The 26,274-nt window shown below is 30.6% G+C and overlaps 3 protein-coding genes and 1 long non-coding RNA gene across 5 annotated transcripts; 2 read left to right on the top strand and 2 right to left on the bottom strand.

Annotated features, from left to right (window-relative positions):
* The first annotated feature begins 1,535 nt into the window (after positions 1–1,535).
* On the top strand, positions 1,536–17,643 carry LOC113521207 (E3 ubiquitin-protein ligase rnf146). 2 transcript variants are annotated; one of them, XM_052898960.1, is made up of 6 exons: positions 1,536–1,599; positions 13,047–13,132; positions 13,454–13,610; positions 15,126–15,317; positions 15,598–15,796; positions 16,713–17,643. In XM_052898960.1, exons 3-6 carry the CDS (start codon positions 13,484–13,486, stop codon positions 16,771–16,773), a joined length of 579 nt encoding a protein of 192 aa, XP_052754920.1. In that variant the 5' UTR covers positions 1,536–1,599; positions 13,047–13,132; positions 13,454–13,483; the 3' UTR covers positions 16,774–17,643. The 2 variants fall into 2 exon arrangements, with proteins under 2 accessions (XP_052754920.1, XP_026762472.1); XM_026906671.3 differs by lacking the exon at positions 1,536–1,599 and adding an exon at positions 12,736–12,906.
* Positions 9,066–12,126, bottom strand: LOC113521300 (uncharacterized). The gene is made up of 4 exons (XM_026906793.3): positions 11,862–12,126; positions 11,161–11,406; positions 10,755–10,919; positions 9,066–9,346 (listed from the first exon to the last, which is right to left on the bottom strand). Exons 1-4 carry the CDS (start codon positions 11,976–11,978, stop codon positions 9,209–9,211), a joined length of 666 nt encoding a protein of 221 aa, XP_026762594.1. The 5' UTR covers positions 11,979–12,126; the 3' UTR covers positions 9,066–9,208.
* LOC113521208 (uncharacterized) lies at positions 17,636–18,780 on the bottom strand. The gene is made up of 2 exons (XR_003402370.3): positions 18,696–18,780; positions 17,636–18,040 (listed from the first exon to the last, which is right to left on the bottom strand). It is a non-coding gene; the product is annotated as an uncharacterized LOC113521208 (long non-coding RNA).
* Positions 18,781–22,270: 3,490 nt separating this feature from the next.
* On the top strand, positions 22,271–25,827 carry LOC113521449 (2-iminobutanoate/2-iminopropanoate deaminase). The gene is made up of 3 exons (XM_026906977.3): positions 22,271–22,434; positions 25,020–25,246; positions 25,438–25,827. The coding sequence occupies exons 1-3, from the start codon at positions 22,286–22,288 to the stop codon at positions 25,572–25,574; spliced, it is 513 nt and encodes a 170-aa protein (XP_026762778.1). The 5' UTR covers positions 22,271–22,285; the 3' UTR covers positions 25,575–25,827.
* The last annotated feature ends 447 nt before the right edge of the window (positions 25,828–26,274 follow it).

Raw genomic sequence — 26,274 nt, 5'->3', positions numbered from 1 at the left:
TCAAAGACATATAATAATGAAGTAAACAAAGCATAAGTCAAAAGTATAAGTAAGATCTTTGCTCGCTCCCATCGAACTATAATGCACGCCAGTTCGTCATATTGATAAGCTGTATAAGCTGCATGTCCATAAAAACATAGTACATAGTAATGTGTCTAATAGTGTAATTTATGGAAATATACCAGATTTAACTTTTCATCGATATGTAAACATTTTTTGTCAGCCTATAACCAGAATTGTAGAAATATTAATAAAAATATGAACTATATAGATAAAAAATATATATGTATTTGCAAATAATTTTAGATAATTCGATGAAATAGCATACTATTATATAAAAAATTTGCAACAAGATGCAAATTTACTGTTTTTCTAATTTAATAAGGTTAGGATATGATTTTGACATTTCATTTACATACTTTTGTAAAGGGAGAATGGGCGTATTTAGGTCTACGAAACTTAATTGTATTTAACTATAAAAAAATTAATATCTAAATTCGTCGAAAGACGAATAATTATTTAGTATCTGAGTTTTCAATATGAAATAAAGATAAAATTGAAAACAAACCTAAATACATAATAATGATAAATACACAATAATAATAAAGACTAAGCATGAGGGATTAAAAAGTACGCCAAAACTTACACTAATACAAATGCAGGGATGAAGTTAGGATATATGGTTACATTAATAAGTAAATATTTTAAGGACATTCATAACTTTACCTTGACGAAATGTGACAACGTCGAAAATAAAAAGTGTCCTGCCTACGAAGTGAAATGTTAATCTTCTAATGATTTGTTGTCTCTTTGCATGTAATAACTTATTAAGCTGTTACTAAAAATTTGAATTATGATAGCAAAAGAATATTTAAAAAAAAAAATAAAGCAAAATATGTAGGTAGATAGTTTTAATGAGAGATTTATATGTAACGTATTCTATGATTAACGTTTTTGTTCATAGGCAGAGCACGTTTTAAACAATCAATCGAAGGGATTATTATATTAAAGGAATTAGTAGCTCAATTGTAAAATAAACCCTGTCACCCCGACGTCGACTTGGTTATAAGTGACCCGACTTCTTCACTTAGCATCATTATGGTACCCCGCCAGCGTATACCGATAGTGCTGGCAAGGTTACTATTTTATATTCACCAAAAAACCTTATCTTTCAGAAGAGGGTAGGAATTGTTAGTAATGGAGTATAATAAGTTTATTGCTAGCATTAACACTTTCAAGTAAAGATTTTTTTAAATTTTTAATGATGAGACAACTGAACTGCTTTCATTTTCACTTATAACCCGTCTCACTGGTGCCGCACCAGTATATACCGATAGTACAGGCGGCCATAGAGTACATAACCAAGAGATAAGAGTACGCAGTTAATACAGGCTACGTAAAACCACTTGGTCAGGAATATCTCACCAATCTACACAAAATCCTCCTTTTTCTTATTATTTTGACCAGCCTGATGTTAAAAAAATGTGGCATGCAGCTTATCAATATGGCGAACTGGCGTGTGTCGCAATTCCATGGAGTATTATTACACGTGATAGAAAAAGACAGTAACATTTAGTTTACTGTAGGAGTGAGCAAAAGGTAAATCTCTTACTCTTGCTTTCAACTTATGCTTTGTCTGCTTCATTATTATATGTCTGTGGTGATGCGATAAGATTTACTCGTCCGTGTTCAGTGAATATTCATACCAGGGATTTTTTAGGACAAATGGTTTATGATGGTGAAAACTTAAAAGGAGATATTATAATTTTATATTTTTTTGACAGAAATTATATCTCTGGATAAATCTAAAGGACAGATAAAGAAAGCTCAACATTGAGGCCGATTTTGAGGTGTCATTTCTATAAACTTATCTCTTTAGCTAATATTTTAATAGTTTCACGAAATTAATGTTTTACGAACTGTGTTAAAACAAAATTTATAATAATTTTCACTTAGATCTATTATAAAATTAATTAATATCTGTCTTTACAATAAAGATTTCGTTATCGATTACGTGGCAATAGAAATAATAATAGATATTTTAGTTCATAAATATTTCAACAGAGGGAACATTTCAGAATTATCCTAAAATTTTATGGACAGATTAAAAACTATGTCTAAAGCATAGACGTACTTACATTTTATAATGTAAGGTCTAAAATTAGATATAATTTTTCACTTCATAAGAATTTTTATTCAAGCCTTAGGTGTTTCGCTTCACCCCTTGACATTTCTATTAGCCCTTTTCTTTATTTCTATCGATCCCTTTAGAGTTTCGAATCCCTGATTTTACTATAAAACAAGGTGATTAGAAACAATTTGAGACGTTTATTTATTTTTTTGTATATATCTATCTGGTTTTCTTGAATACTTTCAAAATCGATTTGTAATTATATCTATATTTTAATATTCGTGATATATCTGAAGCCCTTGACGATATGAATTTTCAACTTTTTAAAATACCAGAATGGGCTAAGTCCTTTGGTTAATGGGTATATGGGCTAAGTCTTACTTAATCCGCGGAAATCTCAGGCTCTCATTATAGGAACCATCGTAATTATAATACTTTTGATCTAAAAATGCTTTGCGTCCTGTGTATTATGAAAATAAATTAATCACATGTGCCAAAGTAGAAAAAAAATGTCGAGGCTGTTTTGATGTCGAAGAAACGCCTATTCACATAATCCTTCACACATTTACACGTTGAGGGGTCAGCTTCACATTCCATGTGAACATGGGACCCCTCAACGTTTAGAAATCCTCGGAACAGTGAGGTCGCTCCGTGAGGCCTGTGAAGATCCCAGGAAGCTTCTGTGCTTCTGGACGGAACTGGGCTAGCTGTACTAGTCAGGACTCATACGCACAATGGCCTGAATGAGAGACTAAGCGCGGAAAATAGAGTCCAATTTACATTACATTTACACATGTATAAACTTAATTTGACTAGTTGTTTTTGTTTGAAAATTGTCAGAATATTGTACATCACTCTACCGGTTAACATTGACGCTCCTTTCCATTTTAGGTTTGCTGGAAGAGAACTCTTTTAGATTTCAGCTCGCCTTTGCACATTTGCTTACTTCTGTCATAATTTTATGTACATATTATTAGTATGTACAATAAATTTGTTCATTTTCTATACTTACCGCAGCCGGAGGATTAGAAATGGAAGAGTAGTCAATAAATAAATTAATCAGGATTATCACTTTTGTAAGATTACGTAAGTAGGAGCTCTTATTTATATAACGTAGCAAACACAAATAAGTTATCGTATGGACCACATTCGATTAACTAAGTGATCTTGGTTGGTGAGGGCACAGGTTCATCAATCCTCAAAATATTGATTTTGAAAATTCTATTTTCGCTTGTTAATTTGAAGCTTACGGATTGAAATGAGTACCGCTTATGCGTCCTGAAGATACTCGCTCGCCCGCACTGGTCATCGTAATAGTTAAAAAATACTTTTTTAACGGGAGTGCGCGCGAGATAGGGCGCGTGTAACCCAGACAGGAATCCGCTCTGACGAATATCTTTGTCTATTTTGCTTACAATCTATCATTTTATAATCTAATAATACTGATTCTATTACTTTTTTGTAATTTATACCTAATACTCTAAATTTATCCTAATATCTAGTACTATTTTTGAACTTACTTATTACGAGGGTCACTTGAAAAGTTCTTAGCCTAACATACTTATTGAAACCACGCGATTTTGAGTTTATTTTTATTTTTCAACATACTCTCCTCCGAGCTCAAAACACTTTTTCCATTGACCCGGTAAGGCTTCGATACCCGTTTTAAAAAAAATCTTTGTCTAACTCCTCAAAATATGCGTCCATGGCGGCTATGACCTCTTCATTTGTAAAAAAATGTTTACCACCTAAAATTTTTTTCAGCTTTGGGAACAGATTAAAGTCGGACGGTGCTAAACCCAGTGAATATGGGGGATGAGGTAACAATTCGAAGCCACAATGATGGATTTCTGCCATGAATTGCACAGAGGTGTGAACGCGCGCATTGTCCTGATGAAACAAGACTTTTCTTCTCAATAAACCTGGACGTTTTTCTTTGATTTCTTCTCTCAAACGACGCAACAGGTTGCAATAGTAATCGGAGTTTATTATTTCACCCTTTTTTAAATAATCCACGAGAATTATACTCTTTGCATCCCAAAAAATGGATGCCATAACTTTGCCCGCCGATAAAACTACCTTTGCCCTCTTTGGGGTGGGCGATCCTGCTCTTTTCCATTGTTTTGATCGTCTCGGGTGTATTGTGGTGAACCCAGGTTTCATCCACGGTTATAAATCTTTCAACAAATTTTATTGGGTCAGCTTCATATAACTCTAAACAGTCGCGGTACCCACCGCGCAGACACCTTAGAGAATCCAAGTTCAGTAGTAATTATATGATATGTTCGCTCAGATGAGATGCCTACAGTCTTAGCTATCTGCTCGACAGTCAATCTACGATCAGATAAAATTATATCACAGATTTTTTCTTTGTTTTGATCAGTGGAAGCAGTCACAGGCCGGCCACTACAGGGCTCATCTTGAATGGTCTCACGACCACGTTTAAACTCTGCCACCCAGTTTTTAACAGTCGCATACGAAGGAGCGGACTCACTTAAAGTAGCAGACATGTCTTCATGTATAGCTTTTGGAGTTAAACCTTTCAAATTCAGTTATTTTATCACTGCACGATGTTCAATTTTATCCATTTTCAAAAATAGCTCTGACTTGACTTACGGTATCATGTGTAAAGGAACAATGAGTTACTGTGAATAAACTAAACTGTGCATACTTGTTGCTAAATAATGTAACTACAAAATGAGGGTAGTTATAAAAAAACCAATGACTTTAACAATATTAGGCCAAGAACTTTTTAAATGACCCTCGTAATTTCTGTATATATTAACTCATATATTTATTACCCGGTTCCTGTTGTAGAGTAATGAGACACAAATAGTGAAAGTATTTATTAAAACTAACGCTACAACAGTTACACTTATTACTATCGCTATTTACAAAAAAAAAATACTATCGCGATCAGTTACATACAAAAGAATTTTCCCACTTATTTCATTAACAATTATATAGTAACATTTTTGAAGTTGGGAAAGCAGTTTTTATAACCCTGTATGACAAACCTTTTCACCCCATAAGAATTTTTAATCACCCCGTAGGCGTTTCTTTTCACCCCTTTTAAGTTTCTATAGCTTCTTTTGTTTCTTTTATCGATTTCTTCATCAATTCCAATCACACCATTTTTTTACAAAATTTTATATGGTGCTGATTATTAATTTACTTATTTTAAACAATAATTACAACCTGTTTTTTGTATATTACTTACACTTCAAAATATTTACACAATGAAACACGGTTAAAAAAAAAAAAACTAAAACGTTAAAAACTACGGTTCAAATAAATATTGTTTTTAATTTGAAAATTTTACACTTTCACACTACAACTTTTATATGATTACTTACATACTTAAATATGTTTTAATATAGATTTAAATATGTTTAAGTTATAATAATTGTTGCCTCAAAAGATAAAAATTACCTATAAAAATATTATTTATATTTTGTAGGAAACATGATTTTCTTTTATACACTTGCAAATTCTATTAAGGAGTTTACGGTATAGTTATTAGAAATACTTATACCAAATTCATAAAATGTTACTACATATATATATATATATATATATATATATATATATATATATATATATATATATATATATAATTATGTAATTAAACAAGTGAGAAAGTGATTTTGTGAATGTTTGTTTTTTCTATTTTAAGTGCTTTATAGTGTTTATTCGATAAAAAGACGATACCAAGGTTGTTTATGTATATTAAATCTATATAAATAAAACAAAGTCGGGTTAGTTACACTATTTATAACTCCAGAACAGCTGGAAAGATTTTAATGATCTATGATTTGTTGGATTCGTTTCCGTTCCAAATAACAGAATAACTATTATAATATTGAAAAATTTAAAAAGTATATATATATATTAACAAAAAATATACAAAACAATTTAGATTTTTAGGCGGTATGCAGTTCGCCGGATCAGCTAGTTTCTAATATAAGACTAATAAGTAAGAGCACCTATTTAAATTTACTTTTCCAAAGTGATAACCTGGTTAATTTTTTTTACAAATTGTTCCTATTCATTTCACTTGTTAGAAATGGAGATTAAAGGCCCCATTGCAAGCAATAAAGTATAAAGCTCAAGTCGGCCTCCACGCAGTCTTCCCTAGTAACTATAACAATTCGCGGTGAAATAATTACGATGGGCCGATTAATGTGACCTCAGTCTCATCTATCATTACTCATTGGTACCCCACCAGTGAATACTGATAGCCATGTGATATTATCATTCCATTAAAAAAATACACGGTAAACCACCAGCGTTTACGATATACATTGGCAGGATACCAGTGAGGGATAGATGAGAATTAAAAAAAAAATAGCACGATGGTTTCCAGATGAAGGTCGACCTCACAGAGTATATGGCTAAAAGTAGGGCTGGCAGTTCTCATTACTGTAAAAATGATTGGCAGCATCGATTTTGAGGAAATTTAGAGATATTTAGAATATAAAAAAATGGCGGGTGTCAAGATTGTTTATTCTCAGTTTTTGATAATTTCAATGTTGGAATGTTATGTACTCTCGGTACTTACAAAAAACTCGATAGTTACTCTTTTAAATTTATTTATGTACAAGATATTTTTACATTTGTATGGGTACTGTGACTATAATATATATTATTCAATATGGAATAAATAAGTAACCATGAGCAGGCCAGTCCCTACAAACAGCACCTGTTCACGGGTATAACATAGCCAGTCATCAATCCGTTCAACCATATTTTAGAAAGCTCAGCAAATCCGCTCATCTTTCTGCCACCAGTCTCGGCCTTATAGTGAGCAGTACTTGCTTCAAGTTACTTGACTACATTATGAGTATACAGTTTAAATCAATACACTCTACTTATATGATAATCAAAATACCTATTACAATTAAATTGAATACATGGTTTTCATAAGGATTGAGGTTATAAAATTTAAACTCTGTATATTCTGGATTTTAATTCTTCAGATGTAACAGAACTTTCATTTTATTCACCTAAACTTCGTAATAAATATTTTTAAAATGTCATTTTTTTTATTATTTTCTTTATTAATTAATATTTTTTATTACTCCATGCAAACTGGTTTCCTGTTCATAAAACTTATTCTGTATATAATAATGAGTCCTTCTTTATCATATTAGATTATTTTAGTGTGCTTTTAAATATTGACAGCGTATCAATGAGTATGTATTCACAACCACACAATAGTTACTAAGTTTATAATTCGTATTAACGTAATATGGGTAGAGATTAGTGATGTGCCAGATTGTTAAAAATGTACAATCGGATACGGATGCTGACAATAAGTATCTAGATCCGCAGTACAGACACGGATCTCTACTTTTTGACTCACTTGATGTCATACAGTATATTTTAATAGATGGTAATGGAATAGTAACCACTTTTGCGCTATCAGCATACGCAGGCGGGCTACTAATGAGGGATGGAAAATGAGGTCATTGTAATGAGTATAACAAGAATTAAAAATGGTATCAAGAATTATATATTGATCGATTAAGATCTATATATTGTTAGCAATGAGTCCGCCAGCCCCTATTACTAAAAATCTTACTGTGAATCAATATGTAATCTATTTGTATCTTATAATTGTATCTGTATATTTTTGTTGAATAAATGTAATATTATCTCTTACACTTCATGAAACAATAGTTAATGCTTCGCGTTTGTAACACATTTCGACTTACACTGTGCGAGTTTTATTATGTTTGTATATTTAGAGTAGTATTGTATCTTACTAATAGAATAAAATTGTAACTAGACAATATCTGTACATAATAATTAAAAATAAATTGTGAGGGTATCTTAAAAAGGACAATAGAAACTAAAGCGATTATTTAAAAAAAAAATTCCATTTATTTTAGCATCACGTTAAAATTACTACAAATTCGATACGATTTTCATAGTAGCATGTTTAAAAATCAAATTTAAAATTTTATATTTATCTTGATACACCCTAGAAGTGGTCATTAGTTTTCTTAGTCTTACCAACATAATAAAACTGTAACTAGACCATATCACAGGAGGTATTAAAGATACAATGAGGAAACTTAATAGAAGCCGAATCAATATTTTCTAGAAGTTTTGTCTATCTGCCTGTATTGTTCTAGTATCATGTAAAAACTATTACATGAAATTGAATGTGGTTTGCGGTTTTTTTTAATGTATTCATATTAACTTAAAATCAGGTATATTCATTTCACTTGAGAAAAACATTTCTTACGCGACAAAATAAATGCTGAGGGAAGATATAGACTACTTTTTACTGTGAGAAAAAAAAAACTAAATCTTTAATGAGATTGTTTGCATATATTTATTAAAAGGCTGGCATTAGGCTTTAACTATCTTTAGCAATTAATATTATTATTAGTATGTGCAATTTTGTAAACTCTATTAAATTAAGGCTTGAAATATTAGTGTATGTTTTTAAAAAAAGTCATAGTTCACTTAAAAGAACCAGATAGTTTATTATAAAAGAACAGATGCTGATCTTTTCTTCTTTCGTTTCTTATTTACGATAATTTTTTATTTTTTTAGAAACTAAAATTAATAGTAGCATTAAGTAATTAAGTTAAATAATAATTTTATATACCTGTTATATTAATAAAGTTAATTAGATACGATATATTTTAAATCTGTAGGGGAGAAATATACCCTTATTATCTTTCAAAATACAACTGCACAAGTGCTAGTTAAATAATAAAACACAAATGATGACTTTGAGAAGTTTAGAAATGTCATTAGTTATTGTTATATACATAATGACATTTAGTAAAGTAAAAGATCTGTTCAAGATCCACCAAAAATGATAAAAATGGATACAGATCTTTTTCTTTCTCGGATATCTGTGGATATGGATACCCAGCACATCACTAATGGATACACTTAAAAAAAATCTACCATATACTGTACTGAACATTTATTACCCATTTTTTATAAAATGTTTGAATTACACAAAGTAAATTGGAATGAAGAGCCAAAGGAAAATATCAAGTGACAAAAATTACTTCCACTTATTTAATTGAATTAAGTAAAAACATAATGAATTTACTTATCTCTTACTTTGATAAGATCATTTAGATCTAATGCTACACAAATTTCCTTAGAATCTGTACGTGGGTTCCGGTCCAAAATTTCAGTGATTGGGTAGTAATTATCACGGTTGTCGACATTCCATCCAGAATACTGAAAATATATAAATAATTTAATAACTGTTAAAAATATTCAACTTTTTATAACTTATAACAAGTTATGAACATCATTCTTCCATGATTTTGGTTATACATTTTTTCTGGGGCTGGGAGAAAAAGTGGCTTATAAACATCTCCAGGTTCCCATTTCTGTCTATATTAAATTTCATTAAAATAAATTTAACAAATTAGATATGAAAGTGTACTAAATAAACAAATAAACTCACATTCACATTTATAATTTTAGTCAAGGTTGATATTAGAAAAATAAAAGAGAAATACTAGAGACATTGACAAAATGACAGAGAATTTTATATCACAAGTTAGAGTATTATGTTTCCTTCTGAATGATGAATGATATGATACTTCTTTTAGTGATATCATCAGACATAACATAATGGATAGAAAAATCCGATTAATAAATTAATTATATAGACAAGTAATATTAAACTAAAATTGTTTACAAGAATTTAAAGTTGTAATGAACTTTGACAGCTGACATTAAATATTTGTTCAAATAAATAGGATTGATCTATACATTTGAAGTTTTCTAATAGGAACTTCATCCCCATACAACTAAATCATTATACAATTTTATTTGGGAATATTTATTTTAGGTTATTACTATTTCAACTTATTAAAAGAATAGGATTATGTTTTTATTATTTTTCCCAATACTTAAAAGACAATTCATAAAGCCCCACACATTTTAATTATTTTCATAGTAATTACCACACTACACTTATATTTGACATTTTTCTTTAAGGGCAGATTAAATACTGTTCTATTAATCACTTGTGTACATTATACACTTGATAAGTAATAACACATATACACACACATATATAAATACAAATCTATCCACTTTGTAATAATATCCTACATTTTAGCCTAGGCATATACATTTAGTCTTATGAATCAATCATTCCAAAGGAGGTTCTCAATTCACTTGCATTTTTTTGTATATTGTTTTTAACAATTATTTTTTCCCCATGCAAAAATTATCAAGAATGCAGTGTTTCATTTTTACACAACAAAATTTACTTTTTTTTACTTTTCCTTTGGTATTCCAAGTTATCATGAAATCATAGTTCCTGAATTATATCCAGAACTTTACTACATATCTCTAAATATGTAGAGGTATAACACCTTAGTTTTCAGGAATAGCAATGCATGAGGGGTATCATTTGTGACACAGTATACTTAATTATGTTCACGATACTGTGCATGTCTATCAGTAATGCCTACTATTTTTTATCAGGTAGGTCCTAAGTTGCATTAAATAAATATTTCAAGACTAAATTTAATAAGTTATTAGTGTGCAAGGGAACTTGCATATCTACATATGTGATTGAGACATAGGGTGCAAACTCTAAGCAAATAGGAAAATGTCTAAAACTTACCACACAAGTACATTTGTGAAGAATTTTTCCATTTGATTCCATTGGTATAAATTTTTGTAACAATGCTTTACCATCTATTTTCCATAAATTTAATTCATCCAACTTAGAAATTACTGTGTCACCATCCCATTTGACATCTGATTTCAGCAAGACGAAATTTCCAGACTGTAAGAAGAATTATAATTATAAAAGAGGTTGAATATAATCTTATGTAAATGTTAATATTTGATTATGAATTGTGATTAGTATTTATATTAATGTTTTTTATAAATATTATAAAAATATATAATAAAGTCTGTGTAGGTCATGTCTAACTTACAGATTTTTAACAGAATAATACATTATTAAGAAATCAATAAATTATCAATGCTCTACTAACTAAAATAAGAATATATTAACAACTTACATGGAAATGCTTTGGTACATCTTTAGACTGACTGGAATCAGACTTATTTCCATCGGAGCCATTCTTCTCATCATCAGACCCCTCTTCTTCATCTTCTTCACCTTCTTCTTCTTCACCTTCCTCATCTTCTTCACCCTCCCCTTCACTCTCTTCTGATGTGGAATTTTTACGTTTTTTTTTGGAGTTGTTCAATGAAGCTTTTGATGTTCGTTTACGTCCAGCCCCTCCACGTACTGGCTGTTCATTCTATAAAACAAAATATTTATTTAAATTATGTTATCACAAACAAAATATTATAATTACAATCTAATGATTATGATACAATCTAAAAATATTAAAAAAGTGTATGAAGTTAATGAATTTCTATCAAATATTATATTCATAATAAATATATCAAGTTAATAACAAGTAATACAACTATATCGTACGTATTATTTTGATAGGTATTGTATTTGCCTCATATTCCAATTTGTTCACATTGTTTTTATATGAATCTACGCATTTGAGTTTGGTCGAATTGGGATTGATTAAAATAGTCAATAGTCATAACCTACAGAATTTTAGAATCTAAAAAATATAATACCTTCAACTTATTTATTAAATAGTTCGTTGCAAATTAAAAAACAGCAAAATCATTAAGTGGCATATTGTACCTACAATATAAAACGCATACAATCTTTTTGCTTAAAATTTATCTTTACCGAATCGGCATCCGGCGTCCAATCTTCTCCAGAATCTTGGAATTCTTCTGGTTCACCGCCACCTTCAGATCCGTCGGAATCATCATCAGCTTTCTTTACCGACTTTCGTTTGCGCATATTTAAAGTAATTGGTATAGATATTTGATGAACAACAATTTAATAAGAAAAACCCACGCTGATGTAAAATCTAAAGACAGTCAAACGAACGGGCAAATGCAAAGGTAAAGCAAGTAAAAGGCGGGCAGGTCATAGAGAACCACGCTTCTTTCGAATTGTTAGTTATGCTTTTTTTTATATCTATGGTAGATAGGTAAGTACGTCTCTTATAATCATAGATTGAGGATAATATCGTTCTATGAGTAGATAAACGCTGTGTTAGGGGGAAGAATCGGGACCCACAAGCCGGTGCGGGCCAACGCCGTTGGGGCTCGGTGGATTTCGAAAGGGAACCCGGGTCCCCAACACTTTGGCGCGGCGAGGGATGCCGTGGTGGTTTTAGCCGGTAGAAGTCCGGCAGCACCCATACGCCTCCCCCGGGGCATATGGGTCTGCATGAGGCATTTCCCCACAATATAAAAAAAGGGGGAAAGGGATTGTTAGCAATGGAGTTTGACAGTCCCATTGCTAGCAATATGCTCTATTACGTCGACCTCCACGTGATTCCCCCTGGAAACCATCGTGAACAATTCTTGTCGAGTTCGTCACGATAGGCTAACTAACCTGCTTCATCCTCATCTATCATCTTTCACTGGTGTCTCGCCGGTGAATACCAATAGCGGGGGTAGGGTTACCATTCCATTATCACCCATTAAAAAAACGTTGTGTGTTACACCATGTCGTCAGTTCATTCCAATTCATTCCAGTCAGTGCTGTCAGTCACAGAGAATGACAAACAGTCGGACTTCGAAATATTAACATTAGTCTCTCTAATCTGTTACTACAAAACAAATGCTATAACTTCTGTTTTGTGATCAATTCTAGCTTATTTTTCTCAATTTTTAGTTTAAAAATTATAAATATAATAAAATGTTTACGGATAATCAAGGTAAACATCAACACTTGTATACATTTATGTATCCTTATAACTAAAATTTGAAAAAATTAAACATTGAAATTTGTGTCAGGCATCTAAAATCATATGAACATGAAATTGTTTTATAATTTTCTCAATATTTTTTGTTTTAGATCATGATTGCGCTGTGTGTTTACAAAAATGTCATCACCCAACACAGCTTCCTTGTGGTCATATTTTTTGTTTTCTCTGTGTTAAAGTAAGTGTTTTGTGTAATGGTTTTGTAATTTCTAATTATAAAATTTTCTCGATTTCTTTATATATGTTTCGTCTAAGATTAAGTCATCCTGACAATTACAAACTCAATAAAAAACAGAACTAGGTGCAACTATTCTGAGGTGATGCATTAATCATAGAGTTGGCAATTGACTTTTATTTAATATAGTTTCATAAAAACTAGTTGAGAAATTTAAATGCCATGACATAACTAATTTATTTTTATGTTTACTATGAAATAATGATGAACTATAAACCTTTAGAACTTGCAATTAATAAAAATAATATTATCTCTAATTTATAGGGTATAGCAATACAAAGTAAAAAGTGTGCAATGTGCCGTGCTGATATACCATCTGATTACCTTGATCATCCAGTGTTACTGGAAAATCTCTCTACCTTACTAGAAAATACACACTCTGATACTGAACAATATCAGTGGTATTATGAAGGAAGAAATGGTATTTATATTTAAGTTCTGATTAAATAAAATTGAATATATTTTAATTTATTGTGAGCATTAATTTTTGAATGTGTATTTATTAATATGTAAAATTGTTATTATCTTTAAAACACACATCAAGTGTTTAGGTATCAAGTACATTATTAACTATAAAAAATATCTAATTAATATTTATATAGTCTTCCAGACTGGCTTTTTACTTAAAATCTACCTTCTATCTATTATTTAGGTTTAAGTTACCTCATCCCTATATTTTGTACAAGTCAAGAAAAATTGAAATTTTTGCAAATTATAGAAAATTAAGTTAATGTTGAGTTAATTGAGTTGAGCAGGACACAGCAAAATGTTTATACAAGCATTGGCATGGCAAGGGTGCATATTATGACTAGCTGTGTGTATATATATATCTATATATATATATATATATATATATATATATATATATATATATATATATATATATATATATATATGTATATATATATATGTGTGTGTGTGTGTTGTAAAGCAATGATCACTTCTGAAACAATCCTCTCTGCATTAATCTGAGCATTAGGGTCTCCTTTTATTAAAATGAAATTTATTCTGCCACTAATTTTAAACTTTTTTTTTCTATTCAAAAGTCCCACAATTGATTATGATCTCAGGTGATGATTTGTTATTGTTCTCTCTCTGTATGAGTGAACTTCCTGACAAGATTTCAATCATTCTTGACATTCAGATGTCTTCCAAATTTGAGTATGTCCATATAATCTAGTCTTAGGGGGGGGAGGGATTGTTATTGCTAGCAATATACCCCGTTAGATCGACCTCCACATGGTCCCCCCTGGAAACCATCGTGCTGAATTTCTAGGTGTATTTATCACAATGGGCTAACTGACCTGTTCTTTCATTTTCATTTATCAACTCATGTGTTTCACTCGGTGTCCTCACACATACCTCACTGGTGTTCCATCGGTGTGTACCGGTGGCGCAGGCAGGTGGTTACCATTGCATAATCATTCATTAAAAAAAATCCAGTCTCATATTGAAATGAGAATCATCAGAAAAACAAATACAATGCCAGTCTTCCTCTCACTTCCTGTGTTTGCAAGCCCATTATAATTTTATAATATTATAATTCTGAAGGCTCCGTTCATCTCTTTTCATATTAAATGTTATCACTGCTCCATATTGATGCAATTTTTTTCAGTTCCGATGCAGAAATTGTAATGGTTTTGTAAAAACGCTATTACACATTTTTATAGAGACCTTGATGGACATTGATTGATTAATTGGTTTTCTATATTAAATAAAAATTTGAAGAAAATTCACTAAAAAGAAGAAAAAAAAAAAATAGTGAAATTCACTAAAAAGTATCAATAATGATCCAGATAAGTTAAAATTCTCAATTGTGAGGATACTCTAAAATGTACTTGATCTCTAAACACTTTATGTGTATTTAATGTTTTTTTTTTTTTTTAATTATTGTTAATAATTAACATTTGATAATAAAGATGTGTTAATATTTAAGGTTGGTGGAAATATGATGAACGCAGTAATACTGAATTAGAAGCCGCTTTCAATAATGGAGATGTTGAGTGTACCCTTCTTATAGCTGGGGCATTATATAGTATTGATTTCCAGAATATGGTGCAAGTGCGACGCAGTGATCCCACAAGACGTCGTCTAGTACGCCGTGATCACTCCATGTTGCAAGCAAAAGGTTGATAAAAATATTGTTTTATAATACAAGTATATAAACAAGTCATAATAAAAATAGGAAATATAATGATAACTAATAATTGTTATTTATCATGTATACGTTTTAACTGTATTGTTAATATTTTAAATAATCTATGTGTAACTTTTAAAGTTTGTTAATAGTGCTTGTTACATTACCTAGATAATTCAGAAAATAAAGAAACTATTTTTTTTTTGAAATAATTGAATTAATGGAATTTTTATAAATTTAATTCAAAATTGTTATATTGATTTCATTTTAGGAGTAGCTGGAATAAAACATTTTGACAGTAATAAAACCGCGCAACCTAAAAGTAGCAGTGAAAACAATGTGAATGAAATAATTAACCAAGAAGCAGAAGATGAAATTATTGAAATTTCAGATAATGAAGATGTCATTCCGATTTATAACACTGACTCTTCTCAACATGAAGAGACTGATGATATAATTCAAAGATTTAGGTAAATAATTGCTATACTAGTTTTAATCAAGGTGTTAGGTGAACAGTGTTTGCTAACATAGGTCAAGCAACTTTGTAGCAATAACATTCCAGTAAGTGAGTCGACGATTAAAGAAAAGGCACAAGATTTCATGCAAAGGCAAAGGAAGGTATTCATAATTTTTGAAGCAACCCTCTGTAAATGAGGCATTTATTTATACCTGAATATCTGAGATACTGGGTAAGCGGAATACCTCTATAAGTGAGACAAATTTACAGGTCCCTTAATGTCTCACTTAATCAGGTTTCACTGTACATCGCACACATAGAATTCGCGTACATCTGTACATAGAATTCGCGTACGTCGGAATTCTGCTTACGCGGTTAGCGTTCAATCCTACTTATTGCATAAGAAAAACAGATATTGCTGATATACCTTATATACAAATATAATCTATATAGGTATAATATAATTACTATCAAAGAGAACCCCCCCGTACTAATATTATATATGTGTGTAGGCTACCAACCTCTTTCAAACCTACATAGTTGTCTTAGCAATTTTACCGAACTATATTTTGTATCGCGACTTATTATATCTGGATTTATTTACTGTAAATATTATTCATTATACAATCTCGTACTTAATCTTTCTTTCTCTCACTTCTTCTGAATCTATATATATAAATATCATCAAGCCCACATCTACACACCTCCACACGTGAAAATGAATTTACTCACAATCACTGAAATTTGGTATACACATACATAGACAGAGACGGACATGTTATTTTTTATCCCAGTTAATAAACATATCTTGGTCACGTGGTCAAACTCGCGGGTAAAATCTAATTTAAAATAAATAGGATAGAGTCAGAGATGTTATTTCATCAGGAAATTATATTACCAGAAAATTAATAATATTTATTTTGTTACAGCACAGTAAACTTACGTGAACCAGAATCTCCTACAAATATTTCCTCAACTGAAGATACATGATTGTAAATTATATTTGTCAAGTCAGGATATTTCCAAAGATAAAATTTGGAATCATAATATATTATGTACCTATTATATCAGTTTATACGTTTGCATGTACCTACTTAAGATGTACTTAGAAAATTGTTAAAGGAATGTCCTTTTTTTTAATTGTAAATTTATATTAGTGCCAAAATAAACATTGTCTATGGTGGTCACTAAATTGATTATAGTTACATTTATGATTAAATATTTAGTAATTTATTAATTGCAGATTGTTATAGAAATTATTAAAATAAAATCATAATAACTATGATTACTCTGGTTTCGTATAAGAGGTCCGGTTTTAAACCTTGCTCTCTTAAATATGATTTTCATATATTAAAAATGTTAATAAGTTGTTAGTATTATTTATGTTGAATTTGATGATATAAAAGATAACCTCTAGCCTATTAATTTAGTAGTGTGCACAACATTGGTAAGTATATGTATGTAAGTTGTATGTAGCAGGTAAGGACGTTGTGCCTGCCTATAATTAGTATGGTGTTGCACATAAGTTGTTAGTGTACAGTTTTCAAGCAGTAGATCTTTATTTTATAAAGTTCATTCACAACTGAGTATTTGCTCACATTATTGAAGTCTAATATAATGCTTATGTATTTTAAGTTAATTTTACTTCTAGGAATTCTGCATTAATAATACATGGTACAAAATAAGTGCTAGGTATAGTAATGATAGGGAGAAATAGGTATGAATTAGAAACTGTATATTATCTATCTGTCTGTAGTACAATCATTGCATACAAATCTGTTTTTAACTTATTTGAATATTAGACTAATTGGCACTGAATGTAATGAGGATATTATAAATTAAAATACATAACTTTGAAGACATAGTTTTTTAATTAATTCTTCCTAAGTTTTAATATTACATATATCCTAAATACTGAATCACCATGGTCTTACAGGGCTTTGGCTTGCGTGAGTAAGTATCCAAGTATTATGTGGTTTCGGTTTCATAGCCATTTGTTTATGGCGAGGATGTTTGTGACACATTATGTACATTCTTTCATCTCTAACAACAAAATAACATGATTTACAGCGTCTTCTCACACGACCTTTCACTTTCATACCACAAACTATACTAGTTAAAGGACTGGTGGTTACTAGCATGCCAGGTCCAGCTTTCAAAGTGTTGAAAACAGATGATAAAGTATTATTAGCATGTAAGTTGGGTCCAACTAAAGATATGGTCTTCACAAATGATAACAGCCTTTGCATTTTCTTTACTGAAAAAAAATAAAAATTATAGTAGATAGATAATTCATTTACATTACTTACAGTACACAAATAACAATACAAACATATACATAATACAGACATACACAGTAAAAAGAGATAAAAGAATGAAAATAAAAAATAAAAAGTAAAATATATAAACAACAATTTCCTATAGTAGTTGAATAAGTTATTATTTGCCAATTTATTCAAATGCCTACTACATTGTCACAGTATTAAAATTAAAGACAATATTAAAAAAAGTATTGCATTCATAGAAATATTTTAGAGACGAGGACAGAGATGGCTACAAAGTGGTTATTATGTTTCCTTCACAATACGCCGCCACTTTCTGATTTAAATATATAAATATTTTGGTAAGTAAATAAGCTGAATTTGAAATTCAGTATTAATTATCCATTGCTAAATATAGGCTTCCCGATAACTGGGAAACCAGGGAGGGTTTTACCACGCTTAGTAGGTAGGTTGGCAACTGCAATTAGATTTTGAAAATGTTTTAAGTTGGATGCTGTTACCCATTTTTTAACCATTAAGTTCCTTTAGTCGCATTTTACAACACCCTCGGGAAAGAAAAGGTGGCTCATTTTATAGCGGGACCACACGATAAGGTTTAGTTGTGCCCACGACTTATTTAAAATTACTAACCTTTTTATATTCAATCAGATTTTTTAGTCTAAAATGAAAACCAATTTAATTAAATAACCTAAATAGTTGATCAGAATTACATTACGTATAGACACAGATTACAGAGACTATATCTAAACACACACAGGAATCTCTTATATAGAGAAATCTGTACGTGTTTGATATTCCAAAAAGAGACAACCATATGAGCTAAGTCTAAACCATCGATAATTATCTCTCGAACTATCGGTAGTAGTATTGTATTACTATATGGATATTTCTGTTCAAGATTTAGGATTTAGTATAATAAATGTATATTTGGACATTTTTATCTATTAAAACAATAAACACACACACACATTTGACGAAATGTAAGCCACTTAGTCATTTTAATGGGTACAATGACTACAACTGGCATTTATAGATCTCTCGTATTAATTAAATAGATTAAATTTTAATTTTATGACGTATTTTTTTTTTTTTTTATACCACTGAGGTGGCATATTTATATATAATTCAATGACGAATATAATGCCTAACTCTTTCGTTGGAATTAATGAAAATAAATATTATTGCCAGAAATTGACATTTTAATGTAACCTACCTTTTACTGTAACATTTAACTAGTTTAGCAACTTTTTGGGGTAAGAAAAACGGACAATCTAGCAACATTTTAAAAATGTCTAGCAACTGGGGTTTTGGCGGGCTTTTTAAGGAAATAGGCGCAAATTGAAAATTAAAAAAAAATTTGCTTAATTGTATATTTTACTGTAAATAACATATTTCATATTATTTTAGATTGTAAATAGTTTTCTATATATCTAAACATCATGCCTGAGGGGAACGGCGTCGTCCCACCTCTGGGCCGAAAAGCTGCAAAGAGACATAAAACTTCTTCAGAAGATTACTACAAACCATTTATAAATCCGGGTTGAATGAAAGTAGTGAATACACTGTATTTATTACAAGTCGTATTGGAGAATAAATTGGAAACCTTAACCCTCTAGAACTGGCTAATTAGTAACTGCCTATAATTTGCTGCCTATAATTTCCTGTGTGGTACAGGAAGTATGGTAGACATAAAAAAAAGACCTTAAAATTTTTTCAGATTTTTTTTCTAATCAGCCCGTGAATTCTATTAACTCCGTTCTGTGTAGTAGTTCTTTATATGTAGGAATGTTCATATAAAAAAATATCGATATGTTTTTCGAAATAATTTATCGTAATGTTTTATTGATACTTTGCGATATATCGTACAAATATATTAATATTTCCGATATATTGTAAGTAATTTGTTTGTATTTAACTAGTCTATAATATTAAATATTAACGATCCAGCCCGGCTTCGCACGGGTGCAATGCTGATACTAAATACACCTATCTATTACAGAGTGTCCTTATAAACAACGTTTACAGCTTTTGTTATTAGACAATACAAACATGATAAAATGCTGCAAAGCAAAGCGCGGCCTTCGACGCGCTATTATATAGGCACGCGCAGCCGGCTGGGCAGATATCGCCGTAGCGCTATGTCCCTGCATTTTAAATCTGTAATATCTTCAGAAATATTCATTTAAATTACATGCTATAAAGTGCCATATTAATCTATTATAAATGAACAATGTATTTAACGTACTTGATTGGATAAAAATTAATGCTGTATTGCCTAAAATAATTTTGTAAATAAGCCATTTTTTTCCGTAAAATGTAAAGGATAAAAAATGGTTATTGTGGGTTATCCTTAAGACGTAGACATATACCATCGCGGACTTCATTGTTGACCTTTTTAAGGTGTACAATACTGTAGTACATTATTTAGATTTATCTCATGGGGTTCAGCCAGCGCTTGCAATGTAAGCGCAAAAAAATGTGCTTATTTACGACATCACATTAGAAACCTCTAAATTTATCAGCGTTGCTCTACAATATTATGCATGTATTATACATATAAACGTAGTTTTAAAGATTTAAGCATACATAGGGACGGGTAGACAGCGACAGCGACTTGTTTTATACTATGTAGTGATGATTAGATAGGGTTTAGGGTTCAGGTTAATATGACTAAAAACAGCTCACACACATTTTCATCACAAAATTTTATGAATAAAGAAAGCCTTGAATAAATGTTTTTGTGAGCTCAAATTTTTCGGACTATTCATTTTAAAGAATGCAGATGTCTGTGAGTACAGTGAGTAGAGACATTTTGAGTAGAGCTGTAATGTTGCCTTTATTTTTACTCAAACTGTTAACAGTGAATAAAGGAATCAGTATAAAAAAAAGGAATGGAATAAGCTTTTAATTTCTCACGACATTTGGAATATATATATATATATATATATATATATATATATATATATATATATATATATATATATATATATATATATATATATATATATATATATATATATATATATATATATATATATATACATATACATATATATATATATATATATACTAGATGATTCGTTAGTATTGTTAGTTACCTATCTGTATTATACCTAATTACCGACTAATAATTGTACCTACAGATATTTTTCTAACCTTATTGCATCAACCATTTTTTCTTCTAAGTAGTTAGGTATGTATAATGTTCATGACGATAATATATTGTAAGGAATATTTATTTGTTACGAGATAAGAGGATGTAAATACGAGATATTGTAATCTAAAAAGAGATAAGAGGATGTAAGTTTTAAAAAGTCGATATTATTTGTAATTAGATTCCTATTAAACATATTAGGAATAATGTATTATTTATTAGACAAGTATATTTTTAATGGATTAAAAATAGAGTGGTAATCCTACATGCGTTATTAGGGTATACAGTTGGGATACCAATAAAGAACAATAGAATGGGAATGTTGTCAGATTAGGCTGCCCAACGTGACGAGTTCACCGAGAATTAACCACAATGATTTCCAGACGATTTATACTTGATAGAATTTATTGATAGATATATTAGAATTTATTGATTTATTTTCTTGATAGAATATATTGCTAGCAATGGGGTCATTAGTCTCCATTACTGATAATCCCTTTCCCCTTAGCTAGGTATTGACGATTCCTATAACACCGTTAGATATACAAGCGTTATAGTAACATATAATATGGTATCAAGGATGGAAAGAGATTGTTATTGACAGGGACTGATAGTGTCATTGCTACAAGGGTCGACTTCTACGCTATTACCATTGGAGGCATTGATTCATTTTTGATGAATTGTCCCTTTGCCAACCGAACTGCTTTCATTCTCACTTATCATTCTCCCGTGTCCTGCAAGCATATACCGAATTACCAATAGCACCGGCGAGGTTACCATTCTATTACATTAAAAACAAAAAAATAATACCTACGTATTGATTTAATAAATATTAAAAAGAATTGAATAGGTATATTGAAAAAGTTTTAATCACACAAATAGCTATAACATAAAGGCTCAATAACGACTTGAATGATTGTTACCGTTCAAGTACCTATTTACGTACTTATATATTATTATAAAGAAATACTATATTTAACTTTTGTCGCAAGAACATTATATCATTAGTAATAAGTTCACTTTCTGATAATCTATTGACCCCTAATAAATTAATTCAGTATTGGAAATGAGCGCAATCGCGTTGACATCGAAAAACAAAACGGACGTGTTAGTGAAAAGAAGCGTTTCAAAAGACACATCGAAAATGAATACACACAAAGTGATCAAGACAATTGTCACCTCACCGAAAATATACAAGCCCGTTGGACCCTACAGGTACTTACTATTATTTAACTAGCTTTTATTATTTAATACATATACACACAATTTATAAATTTAACTAGCTTTAACCCGCATCTTCTTTCGCGTATATTTTGGAAATAGGTAACCACTTTTAAAATTTATATTAGACATTTAGGAACACAAATGTACAATTCAATTTGTTGTATTAGTTATTGCGTGATATCGAAACAAACAAACAAAAATTCTAAAAAAAATATTATTATTCTTTTATCCATCTATTTCTTTTATTAAGACCTCTCATATAGTATATTTTTTTTTCTTAATATCCTATATATAGATATCGTCTAGTTACAATTTCATTAGATTAGTAAGAAGTAAATTAATTATATAGCGCATTTGGATTCCGATTCATTTGCTTGAGAGAGAATCACAATTTCATTCAGTTTGATACTATACTAGTATTAATTAATTTATAAGAGAACTAGCGACCCGCCCCGGCTTCGCATGGGTGCAGATACTAAATATACCTACATAATATATAATATAAAAAAAAAATATACAAATTAATGCCGTATTGCTTAAAATCATTTCGTAAATAAGCCATTTTTTTCCCGTAAAATTTAAAGGATAAAAAATGGTTATTGTGGGTTATCCTTAAGACATAGACATATACCATCATGGACTTTTTTGTTGATCTTTTTAAGGTGTATAATACTGTAGTACATTATTTTGATTTATCTCGTGGGATTCAGCCAGCGTTTGTGTTTATTTATGATATCACATTAGAAACCTCTAAATTTATCAGTGTTTTGCTACTATATTATGCGTGTATTATATATATAAACCTTCCTCTTTTATCATTCTATCTATTAAAAAAACCGCTCCAAAATCCGTAGTGTAGTTTTAATGATTTAAGCATACATAGGGACGGACAGACAGCGACAGCGACTTTGTTTTATACTGTGTAGTGATGATGATGATTGAGGCAAAATTAAATATATTGAGTTTTTAATGGTCCGTGTCGTAGTAGTTTTATTAAACTATCATATTGAAATTTCAATTTTAATTATAAGGAAGGTAATGACAGCTCAAAGTCATATTCGATCCTATTTTGACATTATCGTTTGTGTAATTGGTTTCTTTGTAATTATAAGCTTATTCCTTCTACATACATTGATGATGATATTTTTATTTAAAAACTAGCGGCCCGTCTCGGCTTCGCACGGGTAGACATTTTTACATTTTAATAAGTGGCCATTAAGGCTGCACAACTGACGGAAACTTAAAAATGGAGTAACTTCTCCCGTTTTCCCAACACTTCCCGTCACTGCTCTGCTCCTATTGATCGTAGCGTGATGAAAAGTATACTATAACCTGCCCAGGAGTATGAAGAATAATTGTACCAAGTTTCGTTAAAATCCGTCGAATAGTTTTTCTTTCTATAACGAACATACAGACAGACAGACAGACAAAAATTTAACTGATTGCATTTTTGGCATCAATATCGATCACTTATCACCCCCTGATAGTTATTTTGGAAATATATTTCATGTACAGAATTGACCTCTCTACAGATTTATTATAAGTATAGACTAGCTGTTTCTTGCCCTTTTTACTTGCATCTATAAATATATAAAGTATTCTATGTTAAGTTCTATTGTAAAAATCTGTTTAGCTGTTTAAGCGGTGATTAAGTAACAAATATCCAATATTTTTTAAAATTCACACTTACATTTATACCTAGTATTAGTAGGGTATTAGAACAGTTTATGGGTAGACTTTTAACATAATTAGATACCATTAATAGTCTCAATACTTTAAATTTATGAATTCAAAGGTTTATGATGTTTATAATATGTGTGGAGGCCGTAATAACCCAGAACTTGTCATTGTTTGATTATTTTTCTAAGAGATGAAAATAGAGTAAAAAGCCGGCCTACACCTATCGGTATACGTTGATGGGGTACTACCCAATGAGAGGTGATAAATGAGGATGAAGTCAGGTTAGTTGGCCTATCCTGACCCTATATTGCTGTGGGGGAGGGAATTTTTAATAATGTATTCTAACAGCCTCATTACTAGCAATATACACTATCAGATCGACCCCACGCGGTTTCCTCTGGAAACCAGATATATTTATCACAATGGGCTAACTGACCTGCTTTTTAATTATCCACCTATCATCCCTCACTGGTGCCCCGCCAGCGTATACTGATAGCGCAGGCCACTACCACTTCATTATCATCCGTCTATCATAAAAGACCCTATATTAATGGAGGGGGGATGGGATTGTTGATGATGTGGTCTAATTATACCTATTATTAATTATAATATACCCTATCAGGTCGTTCCTCCACGCGGTTTCTCTTGGAAACTATCCTGGTTAATTCTTGTGAAATTTGTCACGATAAGCTAACTGGCTTGCTTCATGCACACCTATCATCGCTAATTGGTGCTCCGCCAGCGTATATCAATATCACAGGTGGGGGTTACTATTTAAATATCACTTATTAAAAAAAATACCTTATATTGCTAGTAAGCCTCTAGAATCTGTTACTTATATTGTATTCCTTCTTTAGTACGCTGGTTATAAATAACCATGACTCCTTCTTTTGCAGCCAAGCTATTTTGGCAGATAAGACACTTTATATATCAGGGGTACTAGGCTTAGATGCTAACGCCCAGTTGGTATCTGGCGGAGCTGCAGCGCAAACGAGGCAGGTGCTGGATAATATGAGGCATATACTTGAAGCAGGCGGTGCGTCTCTGGCATCAGTCGTCAAAACCACCATATTACTTGCCAATATGGACGATTTTCAAGCAGTAAATCAAGTTTATGCTGAATGTAAGTAGTTTTTCTAAGAATTAGCAATGTCAAGCATATCTAATTTTGCATGATCATTTTTTTGCAAAGCAAAATATTTAATTACTTAAGTAAATATATTACGATATCTTCAAAATAATTTTTATTCGTGAAAAAAAAAAAGTGTTGTGTTTAATAAATACAAATAATTTAATAAATCTTTTCTTTCATAGATTTTCCAAAAAACGCTCCGGCACGAGCGACGTACCAAGTAGCCAAGCTTCCGATGGGTGCTGCTGTTGAGATCGAAGCAATCGCTCTGAGCGGTGACCTGGTGATTACTGAAGCGGGTCCTTGTCCACGCACCTAGAATTTTGCCTGTCGTGCCAACTTTATGCATTCATATATAATACTCGATAACATATACTGACATTGATAAATAATAATACATTTTAGTATACTTAGGTCGACGGTCAAAAGTTCGCTAAGACCAAGGCTCTTGTAAAATCTTAAGACTGGTATAATCTATGTGAATATTTTATTTTTATACAAGTATTTACACTTATACACTGCGCGGAAATGTGGCTTATTAATTTTTTATTAAATGTTGTTAAAAAATAGAATTGTATATTTTTTAGCTTTTTGCCTTCTACTTCCTTAAATCTTGATGAATACAAGTACATTTGTGAACACTACATGCATGTAAAGACAAGTTATATTTTATTATATTAGCAATTTTCAATCCAAAATTTTTAAAAATATGTATAATAACTAATATTATATAGATAGTGTCTACAAACAGTTTCAATGTTCACACTGAGAAAACAATAGCCTTATCGCTAAAAGTAATCTCTTTCTTTTTAACCTTTGGATGGAGAGGAGTAGTTATAAACAATTTGATCAGACGCATGAAATTTCTGTTATTTCAAATACAGATAGACATGAAATATGTATATATGTACATATTTTGTATATATATATATAGCTTGCTCAAATAAAAGCTCTTAACTTTTGTTTTAAAACTTGACAGTTATTGTATATTTTTTATAAAAACTGGCAAACCATTCTGA

Source organism: Galleria mellonella, unplaced genomic scaffold (assembly GCF_026898425.1).
Source record: "Galleria mellonella isolate WM207_F2 unplaced genomic scaffold, CSIRO_AGI_GalMel_v1 utg55, whole genome shotgun sequence".
Taxonomy (NCBI): Eukaryota; Metazoa; Arthropoda; class Insecta; order Lepidoptera; family Pyralidae; genus Galleria; species Galleria mellonella.
The sequence above is the reverse complement of the archived record's forward strand: the minus strand, read 5'-3'. Positions and strand labels throughout refer to the sequence as shown.

Excerpts from the sequence above, each read along its gene's own strand:
- LOC113521449 (XM_026906977.3), top strand. The coding sequence starts at position 22,286 with ATGAGCGCAATCGCGTTGACATCGAAAAACAAAACGGACGTGTTAGTG. Across the intron at positions 22,435-25,019 it reads AAGCCCGTTGGACCCTACAG|CCAAGCTATTTTGGCAGATA; the intron begins GTACTTACTATT and ends CTTCTTTTGCAG. Across the intron at positions 25,247-25,437 it reads AAATCAAGTTTATGCTGAAT|ATTTTCCAAAAAACGCTCCG; the intron begins GTAAGTAGTTTT and ends TTTCTTTCATAG.
- LOC113521207 (XM_026906671.3), top strand. Across the intron at positions 13,133-13,453 it reads TTTGTTTTCTCTGTGTTAAA|GGTATAGCAATACAAAGTAA; the intron begins GTAAGTGTTTTG and ends TCTAATTTATAG. Across the intron at positions 13,611-15,125 it reads GTATTATGAAGGAAGAAATG|GTTGGTGGAAATATGATGAA; the intron begins GTATTTATATTT and ends TTAATATTTAAG.
- LOC113521300 (XM_026906793.3), bottom strand. The coding sequence starts at position 11,978 with ATGCGCAAACGAAAGTCGGTAAAGAAAGCTGATGATGATTCCGACGGA. Across the intron at positions 11,407-11,861 it reads GGACGCCGGATGCCGATTCG|AATGAACAGCCAGTACGTGG; the intron begins GTAAAGATAAAT and ends TTTGTTTTATAG. Across the intron at positions 10,920-11,160 it reads ATGTACCAAAGCATTTCCAT|TCTGGAAATTTCGTCTTGCT; the intron begins GTAAGTTGTTAA and ends TTCTTCTTACAG.